Raw genomic sequence first — 17,560 nt, forward strand, 5'->3', positions numbered from 1 at the left:
TGCTGTGCTTTTTTAAAAGTTGTTCAACATCGCGACGGTTACCAACATTTGTTGACAGTCTCTAATTTTCTAGATCGGGGGTTGCATGTTTTTACAAACGGGTTTGGCCGATGGTGGGGGAGTTAGAACTCAACAGTTTTAATGAACAGAGAGTCGTTCCGGGATACGCCGCGTATAAAAAGAAACAACACAACTCAGAGCGCTGTGCAGTTGATATCAAGCTGTTCGCTGCTAGCTGCATCCGTCTTCGGCTCGCTTGGTTAACCCAGTAACGTCTTTGGTTTATTACGAGCCCTTTTCAAAAGGGAACGGGATTTTTTTTCCTTTTTCAAACCAATGACTGTCACTTGTTCAAACTAAAGCGTCATGGTTCACCACCGACAGCTAAATCCATAAACTGCACCTGCCACGATGAAGCGACGGTAGCTACCGAGGGCGTGAACTATCCTGACAGCTGATACAAGCTCTTTGACCGCACTTGAAAGGGTGACTGAAGGAGCACGCAGAGGCAGAGCGGGGTCAGGAAACACGCACAGAGTATACCTCACTGAAGCGAACACGCACAAGGATGGTAAGACATTGTACGACCTCAAGCCAACCTCCTAACAGGAGAAGCGTTTAATTTCTCGTCCCTGCGGGGAAAGTTGTCCTCATCGAGAATGTGGCGTCTCTCTGAGGTACGACCAGGGATTCACCCAGATGAACGAGCTCCACGACCCGCTACGCGGGAAGGGGCCTGTTATCCTGGGTAGTGCCTGCCCACCAGTTCGGCCATCCAGGTGAGGAAATAACCAGTATATCTGCCAGTGATGGATGATTTTGATGTTGCATTGAGTTAAATTTGTATTCCCTCTTACACTCATCTATTTTAGTTTCCTGAAGTATTCCACTACCGATAAGACTTTGCAACTATTATAAGTTGAGGACCTTCACACCCACTCAAATGGGGATCATAGTAAATTCAGTTTAATGGCTGTTTGAGGTTTAGCTTTTCAGTCACTATGTAGTCCACTTGTATTAACTTGCGGCTACAAACAGGAATCTAATTAATATACTTTATCTAATTTTCCCCTTCATTATATATATATATCTACTATAATGCTCCCGTATTATATCTATTATAGGTAATGTGTGTGTGTATGTCGATTATAGTCTTCTCACCTATATTTTCTTTGGACATATATACTTTATTATATATATATATATATATATATACACACACACACACACACACATATATACATACATACATACACATATACACACACACATATACATTAATTAACTAAATATGACTAAAGCTAAACCTCAAACATGCCATTAAACTTAAATGAATTTACTATGATCCCCATTTGAGTGGGTGTGAAGGTCCTCAACTTATAAAAGTTGCAAAGTCTGATAGTAAGTGGAATATGTTCAGGAAACTAAAACTAGTAGTAGTAAAGGAAATACAAATTTAACTAAATGCAAAGATCATCATCACATCTGGCAGATATACTGGTTATTTCCTCACCTGATGGCCGAACTGGTTGCAGGGCACTCCCAGGATAACGAGCCCCTTCCCGGCGTAGCGGTCGTGGAGCTCGTTCATCTGGGTGTAATCCCTGGTGGTCGTACCTCAGAGAGACGCCACATTCTCGATGAGGACAACTTTCCCCTGCAGGGACGAGAAATTAAACGCTTCTCCTGTTAGGAGGTTGGCCTTGAGGTCGTACAATGTCTTAGCCATCCTTGTGCGTGTTCGCTTCAGTGAGTGATACTCTGTGCGTGTTTCCTGACCCCGCTCTGCCTCTGCGTGCTCCTTCAGTCAACCTTTCAAGTGCGGTCAAAGAGCTTGTATCAGCTGTCAGGATAGTTCACGCCCTCGGTAGCTACCGCTCGCTTCATCCGTGGCAGGTGCAGTTTATGGATTTAGCTGTTGCGGTGTGAACCATGACGCTTTAGTTTGAAACAGTGACAGTCATTGGTTTGAAAAAGGAAAAAAAAATCCCGTTCCCTTTTGAAAAAGGCTCGTAAATAAACCAAAGACGTTACTGGGCTTAACCAAGCGAGCCGAAGACGGATGCAGCTAGCAGCGAATCAGCTTGATATCAACTGCACAGCGCTCTGAGGTTGTGCTTGTTTCTTTTTATACGCGGCGTATCCCGGAACGACTCTCTGTTCATTAATAACTGTTGAGTTCTAACTCCACCCAACATCGGCCAAACCCGTTTGTAAAAACATGCAACCCCCGAGTCTAGAAAATTAGAGACTGTCAACAAATGTGTTGTAACCGTCGCGATGTTGAACAACTTTTAAAAAAGCACAGCAGAGACTTCAGTGAATAAACTAACTTATAAAGTATACATATGTACACACACACATGTATAACGTTTAGTTGCTTTATTTGATGATTCTCAGACGTATCGGGCATTTATTATTTACATAAACTCAACGGACACGGTCCCTAAGTGTGGCCGGTGACGCGTGAAGCACTTTGGCGCGGAGGTTTGTTTTAACTTCGGTGTTTGAATCGTCGTCCTCGTATTAAACGTACGTTTAACAGACAGCTATGTAACATTAATGTAACATTAATGTAACGTTATATATATATACCTAAAGGCTGAATTACTGGACTACCTAACACGGTAGCTATAGTGTTATATTTTGTTATATAGTTAACATGTAAATACCTTAGCTTGTTTGCTACTCTGGATCCTTGTTGTTGTTGTTGTTGTTGTTAAAAATATATTTATATTTCACCAGATGATGCGTAAAAAGCGCCGGTCCTCCGTGGATAAAGGAGAGGAAGCTGCCACGGCCACCAGTAAGTTTTAATGTAACGTAAAAATCACAGCTGTTTACTACCAGGGCCGTCTCTAGCTGTTTGGGGGGCCCCTATGCAAGATGCTATTTGAGGGGGGCCCTGTTTTGTCAAACTGAGTACTTTTCAGATGATCTGTGGTAATGTAGTTTGTTACATTTTAGGAGGAAAACAGGCTCGAGTACATATAAATGCAATAGTTTAGGAGGAAAACAGGCTCGAGTACATATAAATGCAATAGATGCAACCTGTTCCTGACAGATGTTTAATGTAAATGTTGAAAACAAGGTGTATTTTATTTAAAATCAGTATATTTTGGGAGAATTTAAAGTATCTGTCTTTATTTGTGTTATGGAATTTTCCATCCTTAGGTTACACGAGGTCACGTGTGGGCCTTGAGGTCCTCGGCAGTATTAGTTGTTTGGCTTTGGCAGTGTCTATCTCAACACTGTGGTGACCAGGGTCGAAGAGACCTATTGCTGCCTTCGTAGACATAATAGATAGCTTGCTGTTGACGGTCCAATCTGCATAAACAGATATCTGTGTCTCCAGACTAGAATATGCTGACAATAACACCTACATGAGTAAAAATATTCTCTTTGACTAATTCTGGGTGTATAGTATTTGTGGTGTTATCTTCGGGTTTAAAGTTTATCCACCAGGATGAGTTGGACAGAATATGAGACCGACTCAGGCACTTCTGATGAACTTTGAGAGTGTCTCTAATTCTCCTTGGGCCGAGCCTCAATAAATAATACAGCATAAGACATCAGAGGCTCCTGAACACTTTCTTCCCTCCTGACCTCACCATTGACCTTTGACTTCAGCAATTTCTCCACAACAGTGTGAAGCACTTATATGCTAAGAAAAAGCTTATAAACAAAGCTAAGCTGCTGTGATAGGGAAGCTGTGACTTGTGTTTGTGGGGGTAATCAAATCAAATTCATCTTTGGGCTGGACTGTCACGCAGTGAGTGACGTCCACAAATAGACAGGTACTTTTAATTCTCCCAAAATGTATTGATGCATTGATGGCACCCTGTTTTAAACATTGCTGATGTTTTATTTCTCCGCTGTGTGCTGTGTACTTATTCACTTCTCTCCACAGAGTCAAAGAAGAGTCGGAGCGCTGGTCGTCAGCCAAAGGAAGCTCCCTCGGAAGAGACAAATCAAAGTGTGTTTGGCGTTTTCCTTCGAGAGGCAGGTGTCACCCTCAAACAAGGTGGCACGTCCAATGAGATAGGTAAACACGCTCAAGTTTTCAAACATACCAGACCAGTTATGAAATCTGTTTTTTTTGCACTTCTCATTTTTGATTTTCTGATATCTTCTCTCCATTCAGCTGTTGACCAAGTAGTCTTCCAGAAAAGGATACAGAAACAACTGAAGAAGAGTCCCAGGTACCCTGGGGTAAGCATAAACACCTCGGATACTTAACTTGCTTTGCCATTAGACCGTTTTTCAAAATGACAGGAGGCAAAGGGTCCAGTTAATTAACAAACATTAATAATATTCATCAACATAATTAATGTGGCACAATAAGACGGCTTCATGGAGGTTTAGGTTTGGCATTAGGTGGCAAAATGAAAGCAAATTCATCTCGTCTGTTTTCCATTGATTTCCACGTTGTTATCAACCTTTCAACGTTTCACTCATCTCATCTAGATGCAAGTCTAGTTGCAGCAGCCCTGCACAGGTCACGTGTACTTGAACTTTTTTCACAGTTTCACTGTTTCTGTACACTGCACAGTCTGCTGTTAGGCTAATGTGAAACTTTGCCAAACAGCTAAGAGATATTCTAGAACATTTGCATCTGTATAGACAAAAAAAAATCCCTGTGTGAATTATGAAATGGTTGTTGTGCTTGTTATAAAAATTAGGAGTATACTGGGGTGCAGATGTTTTAACTCTTATAGGGAGTGTGTGTGTTTTCTGTCTTTTGCATGTCTTGTCCACTCCCCTTATCTGGCCTGTGTTTACTGAGGCTGGCAGGGAGAGATAATAAAAAAAAACAGTTCAAGGACAAGAGAAACAGGGTGAGAGAAGTGTCATTTTGGACAAGAAACATAATGTTCATTACTAAGCGGAAAACCAAAAAAGGAATTTGTGAGTGGGGAGATGTCCGAGACAGCCCATTTTAAGAAAAAATATAAGTAACAACTGTTAGAGCTCCTCAAGGAGCCTTTTCTCTGTAACCCCTTTTGTGTGTTGCACTGTTAAACCCTCCTTCTTGTACAAGAATAATCAATTTAACTTTAATCCAGTCTTCCTTATTCAAGAGTTTTTCTTTAAAAATTCTCGTAACAGTGCTGTCCGGTGGGTCTTATGTTGAGTTATTACTATTACACACCGGAATCTTTTCCCAAAAGTATCATGGATCATCAAGATGTTTTTTGGCCTTTGCACTGGTTTTCCTTGGAACTCTCCCATTTTTTTGCCTAGTCTCTTTCTTATTCTTGAATCATGAACTGACCTTCACTGAGGAATGTGAGGCCTGCAGTTCTTTAGATGTGGTTCTGTTTTGGGTTTTTTTGTGACCTCCTGGATGAGTCGTCACTGCACTCTTGGAGTAATTTGCCTTCATCCGCACGTCTACCCTGCTTACTCTGATATAGCACCGTTATAGCATATGTTCATGGCAGCTCTCCTCTCAGTGATCTAGGCACTTGGTATGGTTGCTAGGATATTTTTTAGTGGCTTGGACAGTAAGCCCTTAAGGGTCTGTTAATTTGTTTGGCTAGAGTAACCTGTTGCAACCTTCAAAGATGTTGGAAACAGACGCAATGTTGAGCAGGGGCAAGCATACAGCTTTATTCAATTCAAAGTTGATTATTCACATCCACTAATAATGATTAACCATACATCTATTTATTAAACTCTGATGAAAAGGCTGTAGCTGAAGTGTTGAATTGTCCAATTTGGAGAGAAAGAGGGAAGTGATGTACGGCCGATACAGCCTTGACCGCCAAACTGCTGGATACCGTTGAAAATGTCTCTGATCCATCGTCAGTCTTTGATGGCAGGGTGAACGAAAGGGGAATCCACAGCCAGGTGGGAATGGTTAACCCTCCTACGCACTGCACTCTCTTTTCGGCTGTAGATAGTTGGATTCTCTTTCTGCGATGTTGGGCTGTTCATCTTCTCTGTCTCTTGAGTTGGAAGTTTAAGTTCAAAGATGCAATGCTCCGATGTGTTCGATCAATCAGCATGCCTTGGACCCGAGTGCCGGCCAAGGATTAACCACGATCCTCCCTGTGTGACGTCTTTTATACTCTTTGCTTCTCATGATGACTATGTAAATTATTTTGGTGAAAACTGTCAATAATTGGCGGACCCCTCTGCAGTACCTCTGCGGAGCTCTGGTTGAAGACCCTGAGATAAATATTTAAAGTTCAGATCAAATACATCCACATTCATACAAGTGAAACAGTTTTTAATCGCAATGATAATGTTCATGGGACGGCATTTTAACGCATTTTAATACTCAATTCAATTCAGTTTTATTTATATAGCGCCATATCACCATTTGAATTCCTACAGCAGCATAACTGAGGCATGACCTGAGCCAGCCCTAACTATAAGCTAAACTATAAGCTCTATCAAAAAGGAAAGTCCTAAGTCTGCTCTTAAAAGTGCTATATCACTTCTGCAGCCCGTTTGCTTGAGCTTGAGGTCACACCCTGATGGTTGGACGCTCTCCATCCAGATATGAAATCAAGGCATTTAGTATGAGACGGTTATATTTCATTGCCATTTATAATTTCACAGATTGTACAGGAGTTCACCGCTGGATTGGAGTCTCACATCGAGGACCCTGAGCGGTTCAGGAACTGCCTCCTTCCATGTGTCCCACGGTTATCTGACGGAGACTCCAGGTACTGTTGCAAAAACACTCTAATAGAAGCAGCTTCAGGTAGAACTTTAAAAACATTTTAAAGTTCACAACCACAAACAGCTTTTTGTAGTGTGACATTGATTTTTTTTTTTTCTGTGTGAAGTTGTGTCAGCTCATTCCAGGAGAGTCTGCTACGCATGCTGTTGGGGATCGAGATGCTGCAGGTAAGATTTTCTGCTGTGTCATCTTTTCTCAAATGATGTCACTTTACACTGTGACGCATACAGATGCATATTATGTGAAGTGTATCTTCCACACATGCTTAACATACTTTTCTCTCTAACGCAGACTTTCATCATTAACATCTTGCTGGAGAAACTCCCTGAATATATGTTGGATGGGTCGGTATTTCACAGCGTTTAAACCATTTTTACACACTTTTTTAACATGGTTTTATTTCTCTAAATGCCTTGTTCTGTCTTTCACAGCCCTGCAGATGGAGGCCTCAGTATTCCCCGCATAATAATTAACCAGCTTAAATGGCTAGACAGAGTCGTGGACAGCAAGGTAGTCATTTCTGTGATGATGGGTCTGGTTGTATGTGCAGCTCAAACACTCATTAAAGTGTTGATCTACTCCATTACACCCGTGTTCACGTATTTCTTCATCCATGACAGTCATCACTAATTTCTAGATGCTGATGTGCTTGTTTACTTTACTGCCCTCTCTGTGGCCTGTGTGGTTTACAGGAGCTGGCGACGAAGCTCATGGAGCTGGTGTCGGTAGCACCAGTGGAGGTCCAGCGTGACATCATCACCAGTCTGCCTGAGATGCTGGACGACTCCCAGCACAATGATATAGCCAGAGAGCTCAAGTGTGTACATTAAATCTCTACTTACAGATCTGTAGTTCTCAATCTGCATGTGCTGATTATACTGTCTCTGTTCTCTGCAGCACTTTACTCCAGGAGAACACTCAGTTGACCGTCCCCATCCTGGATGCCCTCTCTAGTCTGAACCTCAGCTCCTCATTACTGACTGAGGTAGTGCACACACACAGACTTAATTCCACTTATTATCGGTGAATAACTGAAGGCACTGTGTTGTAATCTCTGTCTGCCGTCTCAGGTTCGTGGAGCCGTCATGGCCACTTTGGCTGCCGTGCAACTGGAAGACCTGCCTGTGGTGGTCAAGTTCATCCTGCACGCTGTCTCAGCCTCTGATGCGTACGAGGTCAGAGCTGCACAGCACTCTGCATTTAGAAAATATAACATAGTAGTTGTGTTATATTTTGAAATCGAGAATTGTGGGGTGTATTTTCTGCTGTGTCTAGGTGGTGTATAATCTTCGTAAAAAGCTGGAGCTGGAGCAGTGTGTCCTCCTGCCTGCGTTGCAGGCCTCCCAGAGCCGCATTAAGAAAAAAGGATCAGTAGTGTAAGACAGCATAAATTCCAATTCACTCACTAATTATACACCGGTATATTTTGTTAAATGTAAGGTCTAATTTTAATCTAATAAGTTTGGTTTTGGAGCAGGTCTGCTTCCACACCAGCAGCTGGCAGCAGCCAGGACAGCGTTACACTGATACTGGACGGCATCAAGTCAGCAGTGCGATTCCAGAAAACAATATCTGAAGCGTGGCTCAAGGTCGGAAGTGATTAATTGTTTTAATTGATTATTAAATGCCTATTTTTCAGTGTCGATTATTGAACTTTAACTGTGTTGTTTTAGGCAATCGAGTCTGTGGACGAAGTGGAGGACCATAAGGTGAAAACTTAACCTAACTCACATCATATCACGTTAATGTGTGTCTCTCCCTAAAAATGTGCTCTCTCCATGTCAGGTGATAGATCTGCTGGTGCTCTTTATCCTCCACTCCACCAATGCCAACCAGAGCCGGCGCGGAGCGGAGAGAGTGCTGAAGATAAAAGTGAGGACTGGGCTGATCCAGGACGCTCTGCTCCAGAGAACCTTCAGGGACTACGCTCAGGTGAGTCAGCCTGCAGACTTAAAAGCTTACATATAGAGATAGCAGCACAGTGCACTTTATATACTACACTTAGTGATTCATTATTATTTTAATAACATGTACTAATTAATGATGATACTCTAGGTCATGCGAGGGTATTTCCCCTCCATCCTGGCTCTGGCTCAGACTTTGCTGCGCTCCCCCGACCCCTGCGTGGTGCCTTTCGGTGGACACATGTACCGACACGCGTTCACTGCTTTCGACTCTTACTGCCAACAGGTTTCTTTTTTTAAATTTTTTTTATGAAGATGTGTATAAGCATGCTGACCTATTTTTGAATATAAATCCGACAAATCGTTTTAATTTTGATCCTGTATTATGTTTTATAGGAAGTGGTGAGCTCTTTAGTGACCCATGTTTGCAGCGGTGTGGGCGGGGAGGTGGACATGGCTCTGGAACTGCTCAGTGGCCTGGTTACGGAAAAACCTTCAGAAATGTCTTTGTATGCTGTTTTTGTCAAGGTAACGAGGCGATCCAGCTGCTAATTAATCCACACTGAAAGAATGAAAGTGTAGAATTTAAATCAAATAGTTTGTAGCTAATTCCTAATGTTTGTTTTACAGATATACAGTATACTGTAGTAGTCACACCATTGCGTTTTTAACAAAGCAAACTATGTGATACAGGGAATCTTGGACTACATGGACAACCTCACACCCCAGCAGATCCGCAGACTGTTCCACCTTCTGAGCAGGCTGGCCTTTGGTCAACAGCAGCAGGGATCTCACATCCAGGTGCACATTCCCCCAAAATAATCTCCAGTCTTTTCCGTTCAACGCTTTCTCTCCTCATCTTCTCGCTCACTGACCTGCCCACTCTTCTGTTTCTTCATCCTTTCAGGATGACATGCACATAGTGATCCGCAAACAGCTCTCCAGCACCGTGCCGAAGTACAAGCGTATCGGTATTATCGGCGCTGTTATGATTGTGGGCAGCATGGGGGCCTTCAGGTAAAGGCTTGTCGCTCGCAGGCATGAGCAGCATTTTTCTTGTTCTTTTTGTCACGTTGTCTCTTTGCTTGATCGCGCTTCTCTGCCCTCCCACCAGGCTTAAAGTAAAGGAGTCACAGAACGGGTCGTTACCCCAGGAGACGTTCAGACAGGTACATACTACAATCATGTTGCAAGACTATAGGGCAGTTTTTCATTAATTTACTTTATTTTTATTTCAACATCACTTTACCTGTGGATTTAAATTTCATAGTGATTTATAACTGCAACGCATCACTTCTGGTATAATTTTTTATATACTTTCTTCTTTAATTTCTAGTTTTAGTGTTTTAAACACAGTAAAAAAGCAATACATATTTCTTGTTTACTTTATTTTAGCAAGCAGTAATGTTTCATCAACGGAGCACAGAGTGACTGTTACGGGAATTTTAAAGAAAAACCCTTGAATAAGGAAGACTGGATTCAAAGTATCAAAGTTGAATTTATTCTTGTACAAGAAGGAGCGTTTAACAGTGCAACACACAGAAGGGTTACAGAGAAAAGGCTCCTTGAGGAGCTCTAACTGTTGGTTCTTATACATTTTTTTTAAAAAATGGGTTGTCTCGGACACCTCCCCACTGATACAGATAATATCATAACATTCCTTTTTTAGTTTACTGCTCAGGAATGAACACTATATTTTATATTCACATGGTACTCCCCTAGCCTGTCTCTCCTGTCCTTGTACTACCAATTTATAATTGTCTCTCCCTACCAGCCTCAGTAAATCAGAGGCCAACTAAGGGAGGTATGCAAGACATGTAAAAGACAGGACACATACACACTATCTATATGAGTTAAAACATCTGCACCCCAGTATAATCCTAAGATTTCTTTAAGATCTTTAGATATGTTCATGTATGTATGTGTGTATTACTTGTTTCAGGTGACCGCCCTGTTGGAGCTGGTGAAGTCGAGCAGTGAAAGCTCACCCGAGGCTGCAGCTCTGTACTATGATGAACTTGCCAACCTGATCCTGATCTCCAACCTGGACCCTCAGGTGCAGGTATGTCCCAAACAAAATATAACAAACCAATACGCCGTTCTTATCATTATTGACATATATACGGCTTTGTAGGACGCAGTATGACATGATTTAAGTTTTCTGGTCCTGGTAACTTCCCGCCACCAACAGGAAACGATCGCAGACAGTGTCGTACGTGACTTCCAGGATGACTTTGTGGTGGATGTAGGACCAGAGATATCGGGGTTAGTGATGGACAGCTTGACAGCATAAGAAAACACTTCTTTTAATACGTCTAAACATGTATTCACGTCATTAATTCCACCTTAATTCTGTGTCTCAGTTCCTTTCCTTTTCCAGCCTGTGTGATGTACAACCTGGATGAGAAGGAGAGTCAGGAAAACATTGCCATCAACCTGCTGCCTGTACTGGCCAAAGACATGCAGAACAAAGGAGAGCAGCAGAGTCAAACCAAGAAGGCTCACAGGTCAGTCACCCCATAAATAATAATTACAGTTTAATTGTATTGTGTAGTGTCTTACAAACATGCATATAATTAATAAAAATGTTGGATGTGTTTCTCCCGGTATATTTTGTGGGGACAGGCGAGTGTCTCCTCTCTGTCTGTCTCCATTTTTTCGCCTTCTGAGACTCTGCGAGGAGAAGCAGAATGAGGGAGGCCTCGAGGAGATCGACGGCCTGCTGGGTGAGGAAGTTGAAGTTATGCATTTCCCCTCGGAAACCAGTTTGTTCTCATTTCTGTGGCTGTAAAATCAATTTTGTTTTGTGATTACAGGTTGCCCTGTGATCCTGACAGACATGGACGTAGTAGAGAAAATGGAGAGCCTGTCGAAAGCAGAGAAGGAGTTCCTCTGTACTCTGCTGTTTCACACCATCAACTGGTTCAGAGAGGTAACTGCGTGTTCATAACAAATAGGTTTAATTCATTTGCATTTTGTTTTGTTTTGTCAGATTTAGTAGCTGTGTCTCACCCCTGTTTTTTCTGGGTTTTTTATAGATCATAAATGCATTTTGTAGACAAAAAGAAACTGAGATGAAGATGAAAGTGATGACTCGCCTGCAGAACATCACGTACCTTCAGACACTGCTGGAGAGGGCGTTGGCAGGTGATCCATCAATACCGAGAACCTCAAAATCTCCCGATCATGCCACAATTCTACTCATAAAAATGTGTTTTTGTTGACGTGTGTTTCAGAAACGCCTGGATATGTTCCCCCCGTTGCCAACTTTGATGGAGAAAGCACAGATGGGACAATGCTTAGTACCAGTGCTCCTGTAAATAAGGCAAAGAAAGGTAATTCCAGTCCAACAGAAGATATTTTACTCCACCATATTGAAACCAAATGCTCTTAATAAAGACACTAACTCACATTTTTCTTTTTATTTAGAGGGCACAGGAAAGAAAAGGAAGGCCCCTGCTAAGAATTCCTCAGAGAGCAGCTCTCAGCTTGACGAGTCGACTGAAGCAGACAAAACTCAGCAGGTAAACCTTGACCTCTCGTGTTAACCTCATATTTAATGTAACTGAGCTAAAAACACGGTTTTGCTTGCACTAAAAGGAGCAACCGGAGAAGGAGAAAGAAAAGGAGATCCGGCAAGGCGTCAGTCTCGTGTCCTACAGACAGTTTTTCAGAGAGCTGGACATCGAGGTGCTCAGTGTGCTGCAGTGTGATTTGATTTCCCGCTCACTGCTGGACTCTGAGCTCAACACCAAGGTAAGAAAATGAACATGACGCTTTTGTTTTTATTCTTATTAAAGCGAGTAGACTTTTTATGTTTCTTCTACATCTCTAATTGCACGAGTAAGGCAGTAGAGGAGGTTGTGCTCGGTCCTGCTGAGCTGGTTTTCCTGCTGGAGGATATGTTTCGCAAACTGGAGTTCAGTCTTACAGCTGCACCTGCCAAGAGATCCCCCTTCCTCAAGGTACAAAAAAAAGCGAATGCATACAGTGATGAACACGGGTCAAGAGGTCATGACACATGACTTATGTAAGATAAAACTTTCTTTTCTGCAGGGAAGGACTGATAAGAGTGTAGGCTTCTCCCATCTACAACAGAAGAGCTCCAAGGATATCGCTTCCTGCTGTGTTGAGCTGCTGCCCGCCCTCTGCTCACACCTGGAAAACTGCCACAACCATTTTCAGGTACAAACCCAAACAGTCTGTAGATATGAGAGAAGATGTGGTCCATTACTTCCAATTATTTAAAAAAGATTCTCTCTGTATTTTGTATTGTTTTCCTGCACAGACGCTTCTGTCTGAGAACAACGGTGTCGTGGACGGACCTGCCACAGACGTTCAGGAGCACCAGCTGATGTCCTCGGCCTACCAGCTGCTCCTGCAGGTCCTGAACACCGCTTTCAGCTGGTGAGCATGACCAGCACCACAGACTTTCACGTCAGAGATGAAGTCTTTTAGCTCTGTAAAATGTCAGTGCAGTATCCCTTTGGAAGTGTTGGTTTTTCCATGATTATGTGTCTGTTTGGCAGGTCTGGATTTAGCCAGCCAGGACAGCGGAACTTACTGAAGAAGGCTCTGGGAGTTATGGCTGGACGACTAAAAGAGGGAGGTGCAGAGTTGACCCTGGAGCAGCTTGTAAAGTGAGCAATAAAGTTTGCTTTATGTTAATTATCTATTGTTCTTCTAAAGCCTTTTACTGCTCAGCGTCTCAGAAAACAAGTTACGATTCTCCACATAACAGAACCACTCTACAGTAGAATACATGTCTGATAATGACTCTGTATTTTTGTCATTCTGTTTAGACACAGCTTCGAGTACCTGGTGAACTTCCGCAGCACAATGCCAAATCTCAGCACAGCCCTGTGTCTCTCCCAGCTTCTGTCCACTGTGTCAGAGAAAGGAGGGAACCCCGCTGCCTACAGAGAGCAGACCGGTCAGTCCGACACCTCATTACCTCATTTAACTTAACCTAAGCCTAACCTACTCTCCACTGTCACAATAACTGGCTCATTTTTTTTTTCTTCCTAGCCTCCCTCGCAAAACGTTTCCTGAGCCAAGAGTGGGTGACGGCCAGCGGAGAGAAGGAGCGTGGGAACAAATTCAACGAAGCACTTCACACTCTCCTAAGGTGTGTGTGTACGTCTTACAGATGGCCATGTTGCAGAAAACAAAACAAAAAATATATGCAGAATCGAAGTAACCAAGATGTTTGTATTAGAGCCTGACTGACACACAGGCAATGTTTTGGTATTGGTATACATGATGGCAGATAAGTGACAAGGTCTCCTTATAATTCCAGTATTGGTTGGGCTTAAGTTTGTGTGAATACATCACACTAAGTAAAGTATGTAAAAGTAATTAATCACATCCTTTTGATTTAAATTATTGATGATTAAATACCTTTGTTAGGGAAATGACTTATGGCTCTTATTAAAATAAGTTTTTGTACAAACAAGCATCATCTCCAAAACTTCAGACTACACCAAATAACATAGAAAAGGTCTGTCCTACGGTTAAACAATGACAGGGGAAGTAACTAAAAAAAACGGAAGTTGAATTTTAGTGAAATTGTATCACTCCATATTTCTTTCATGTATATTTCACCTGCAGTGGCTCCATGCCTTCCAGAAAGATGTTTTAAGTATGGCGTCTCTGTCTTTTCTCCTCTCTTGTGCAGCATCTACCTGGAGCATGTCGACGACGTTCTGAAGGCAGTGGAGGAAATAGCCGGAGAAGGAATCCCCGAGCTCCTCAACGCATCAAAAGATGAGAGCTCTGCATCGTGGCCCACTCTCAGCAGGTAGATCTTCATCACTGAGTGCTTCTTTGTGCTTTAGTTATTTTAGAGTGAAAATGGATGAATGATTTTCTTTCTCTTTTTTTCTTCAGGCAGACGTTCCTGGTTTTCTATAAAGTGTTGTTGGCAGAGCTGGAAAAGGCTGCCAGGAAGATTCCTGCTTCCAAAAACAGTGACAGCACTGAGGTCAGCCACCAGGTGTAGCACCGTACAATCAGTGTGTTCTTCGTCATGCAGAATATCTTTAAAAGCTCAGAGCAACAAAACACTAGTGCGCACATCTAGAGTTTTGACAGTGCATTATAATAAATAAATAATGATTAGTTTCTCCTGGACATTGTGGTTTTAAATAATTCAAATAAGTGAGACCGTAGTTTGTGTGTTCTAACTTTTAAATCATGTAACCCGTGTCCTCCTCCTCCTCCCAGGCTCAGAGTGAGAAGCTGCTGACATGGAACCTGGCTGTCAGAGATTTCCACATCCTAGTCAACCTAGTTAAGGTCTGTACCGTGATGTAACGGCTGTGAATGTACCGACGTCCACACTTGACCTCATCTCACATTTTTCTTTTGATGTTAAATTTCATTATTTATGCATAACTCATGCATAGACATGTCTTTTTTTTTTTTTTAAATCTTAATAATTAATCCCATCGCTTTCATCTCATCTACGTCTCCACGTGTTTCCGTTAGGTTCACCTGCTGTCCTCTAATCTCTTCTTACAGGTGTTTGATTCGAGGCCGGTGCTCAGCGTGTGCCTGAAGGTGAGCTGGAAAATATTTCACATTCAAATGAAGCCGCTGTAACTTCGTATGAACTGATTATGATAATGTTGTTATTGGTAGTATGGACGCCATTTCCTGGAATCTTTCCTGAAGTTGGGGATGCCACTATTAGACAACAGTTTCAAGAGGCACAAGGTACCCATAACTAATACATTTCATATTAAGCTGCACATATGTATATAAACACTGGACAGTGGGGTTTAAATTACTTCTACGTAAGAAAAACAACTACAGTACACTTTACTTAAGGGGATTTGCCCTGTTCTTTAAATAAAAGATCACCCGTTGCAGTTTTTAGTGCTAATCTAATCAATATAGTTTATTCATGATGTTGGATGTTGATTTTACAAGCCTGCACATTGAGACACATTAAAACACATTGTATGAAGGTACAAAAGCATTCAGAAACGGGCATGGCCGAGCGCATAAAGACATCGTCGTTATGTAAAAACATGCTAAACTGAGTTTTGCCAGTGATGTGACTGTGGGATGCATTGTCTGTTTTTTTTAAGGAGGATGTCCAGAGCCTTCTGAAAACCTTCCAGCTCAGCACTCGCCAGCTGCATCACTTGTGTGGACACTCTAAGGTATCAACGGCTCACACTGCTTCTATCTCATTTTTTTAAAGTTGGGGATCTCTTCTTATGTACTAATGCTAAATTTACTAATTCAGGAGTCTGGAAATATTCCTGTTAAATTAGAGAAAAGACAGTCTGGTCATTGCTTAGTAATGCTCTATAACTACTTCATACTCAGATTCACCAGGATATGAGCCTGACCAACCACGTACCAGCCTTAAAGAAGAGCCTGGAGCTGTTTGTTTACAGAGTGAAGGCCATGCTGACGCTCAACAACTGTCAGGAGGCATTTTGGATCGGAAACCTGAAGAATCGCAACCTGAAGGTAAGGTTATGTTCAACTTATAGCATGTACTGTATGTATCGCTGTTCATGTTTGAGTCATTCACTTAAAGGAGAAATAATACGCTGCAGGGTGAAGAGATTCTTTCTCAGAGGTCACAAGAAAGTGAAGATGATGGCGAGGAGGAGGAGGAGGAGGAACGACGTTCACCACAGCCTGAGGAAGAGTCAGAGGATGAGGTATCTGCCATTTTGTTCACATCTGATACAGGGACATGATTGGCTCCCAGCAGATTTGTTATGATTTTATTGTTCGTATTGATCAGGTATAACAACAGACTAGACACAGGAAAGGAAATATTTTAATTCTTTGTGAGAATTAAAGCAGTGACAAAACATCTAAAAGCTGCAGAGCCAACATCTGTTTTATACTACACTACACTTTCTACTATAATTAGCGTGAGCATGGTTTCAAGGTAAAAACCTGGGAGGAATTTTGGAGATTTGGTGGCATACAACAAAATCTAGCAGTGTACCTTGTGAATAAGGTTGAAAAGAGGAACAGAACAACGTGTCAGTAAGTGTAAAGTGTCTGAAGAGATTGAGCGTGGACCACAGCACGGGTTTTATCTGAAGGAATAAGCAGCACAAAGTAGAAATAAAGTCTGTTACATAAGCCGACCAAACACTGTGCTTCCACTGTTGCCGAGTGGGTCGTTACACTGTGTGAAGTTTCATCTAACAGGCAGTTGAAACCGTAGAGGGCAGTGGGCTGATAAGAAAACCAGTAGGCCTCTCCGGCACATTGATAGTGGCTGACAGGCAAAACATTTGCTGTGGTGTCGGTTCCAGAACTGCGTGTCATGTAGTTTTTCACTAACGCTGCTTTATGCAAACAGGTTCATCGTTTCACTTCAGCATGTTTGCCAAATGTTTTTCATACGCTTTCCATCAGGCCCAGGAAACGGACCGCGGGGAAAGTAAGAAGGGCGCCAAAGAGGACGAGGTGGAGGAAGATATTTCAGACGACTCTGACTAACAGAGCAACAAACTGTCGGGTTTTATTTTAAACGTTTTGTGAATGCTCTTTTGACGTTTCTGATGCTAGACACTTGGTAAAAGTAAAAGTGCTGCTCCTCAGAGTGCAAATATCATCCATAGTACTAGTATATTGCCACATTTCTTGTATTCGTATGTATGCAGCAATAACACTGCAGGCACATTTTAAAAATTCATGAAATGCACTTACGTACGTCTGCAGGTTTTCGTTTCTGTTGAAGATGAAACATGCCTAATAATTAGGTGTTGTATGGTTCTGGAAAAAATATGTTGTGTGTTTAATTCTATTTGTTCGCCAACAAAATAAAGTAACAATTGTTGAGTTATTGCTGCAGTCTTATTTGTCATTCAGTATTAAAGAATATTTTAAATAGTCCCTATGGAAGATCATCTTATAATATTAGATCAACAGATTCAGCTTTGTTACGGAAAGAGAATAATAAAAATAAAAAAGATTAAAT

At 42.0% G+C, this 17,560-nt stretch overlaps 2 protein-coding genes across 5 annotated transcripts in view; one reads left to right on the forward strand and one right to left on the reverse strand.

The window, feature by feature from the left end:
* gpx1b (glutathione peroxidase 1b) overlaps positions 1-1,992 on the reverse strand; it is a 5,602-nt gene extending 3,610 nt beyond the window's left edge. Inside the window, exon 1 of the mRNA XM_010745288.3 lies at positions 1,514-1,992. Within this exon, the coding sequence (XP_010743590.2) occupies positions 1,514-1,729 (216 nt within the window). The 5' untranslated portion in view covers positions 1,730-1,992. The remainder of the gene's footprint in view (positions 1-1,513) is intronic.
* A 420-nt stretch (positions 1,993-2,412) lies between these two features.
* fancd2 (FA complementation group D2) lies at positions 2,413-17,350 on the forward strand. 4 transcript variants are annotated; one of them, XM_027279858.1, is made up of 44 exons: positions 2,413-2,532; positions 2,746-2,806; positions 3,911-4,045; positions 4,145-4,212; positions 6,571-6,677; positions 6,801-6,861; positions 6,986-7,038; positions 7,126-7,204; positions 7,387-7,511; positions 7,592-7,679; positions 7,765-7,869; positions 7,970-8,070; positions 8,172-8,283; positions 8,368-8,403; positions 8,480-8,626; positions 8,750-8,884; positions 8,995-9,126; positions 9,292-9,399; positions 9,506-9,615; positions 9,713-9,767; positions 10,541-10,660; positions 10,790-10,863; positions 10,962-11,105; positions 11,224-11,324; positions 11,415-11,530; positions 11,637-11,745; positions 11,835-11,933; positions 12,028-12,122; positions 12,199-12,354; positions 12,447-12,563; positions 12,655-12,783; positions 12,887-13,005; positions 13,128-13,238; positions 13,401-13,531; positions 13,627-13,726; positions 14,276-14,398; positions 14,488-14,593; positions 14,824-14,895; positions 15,121-15,159; positions 15,241-15,315; positions 15,693-15,767; positions 15,937-16,083; positions 16,173-16,280; positions 16,996-17,350. In XM_027279858.1, exons 2-44 carry the CDS (start codon positions 2,746-2,748, stop codon positions 17,077-17,079), a joined length of 4,368 nt encoding a protein of 1,455 aa, XP_027135659.1. In that variant the 5' UTR covers positions 2,413-2,532; the 3' UTR covers positions 17,080-17,350. The 4 variants fall into 4 exon arrangements, with proteins under 4 accessions (XP_027135659.1, XP_019119021.2, XP_027135661.1 ...); XM_019263476.2 differs by having other exon boundaries at positions 14,488-14,581; XM_027279860.1 differs by having other exon boundaries at positions 2,446-2,487.
* The last annotated feature ends 210 nt before the right edge of the window (positions 17,351-17,560 follow it).

This window comes from Larimichthys crocea, chromosome VI, assembly GCF_000972845.2.
Source record: "Larimichthys crocea isolate SSNF chromosome VI, L_crocea_2.0, whole genome shotgun sequence".
NCBI classification, from domain to species: domain Eukaryota; kingdom Metazoa; phylum Chordata; class Actinopteri; family Sciaenidae; genus Larimichthys; species Larimichthys crocea.

What these genes read in the sequence shown, in the direction of transcription:
- fancd2 (XM_027279858.1), top strand. Translation starts at nt 2,746, where the DNA reads ATGATGCGTAAAAAGCGCCGGTCCTCCGTGGATAAAGGAGAGGAAGCT. An exon ending in AAGAAAAAAGGATCAGTAGT is followed by an intron (nt 8,071 to 8,171) that starts GTAAGACAGCAT and finishes GTTTTGGAGCAG; the next exon opens with GTCTGCTTCCACACCAGCAG. An exon ending in GCACTGAGGTCAGCCACCAG is followed by an intron (nt 14,594 to 14,823) that starts GTGTAGCACCGT and finishes TCCTCCTCCCAG; the next exon opens with GCTCAGAGTGAGAAGCTGCT.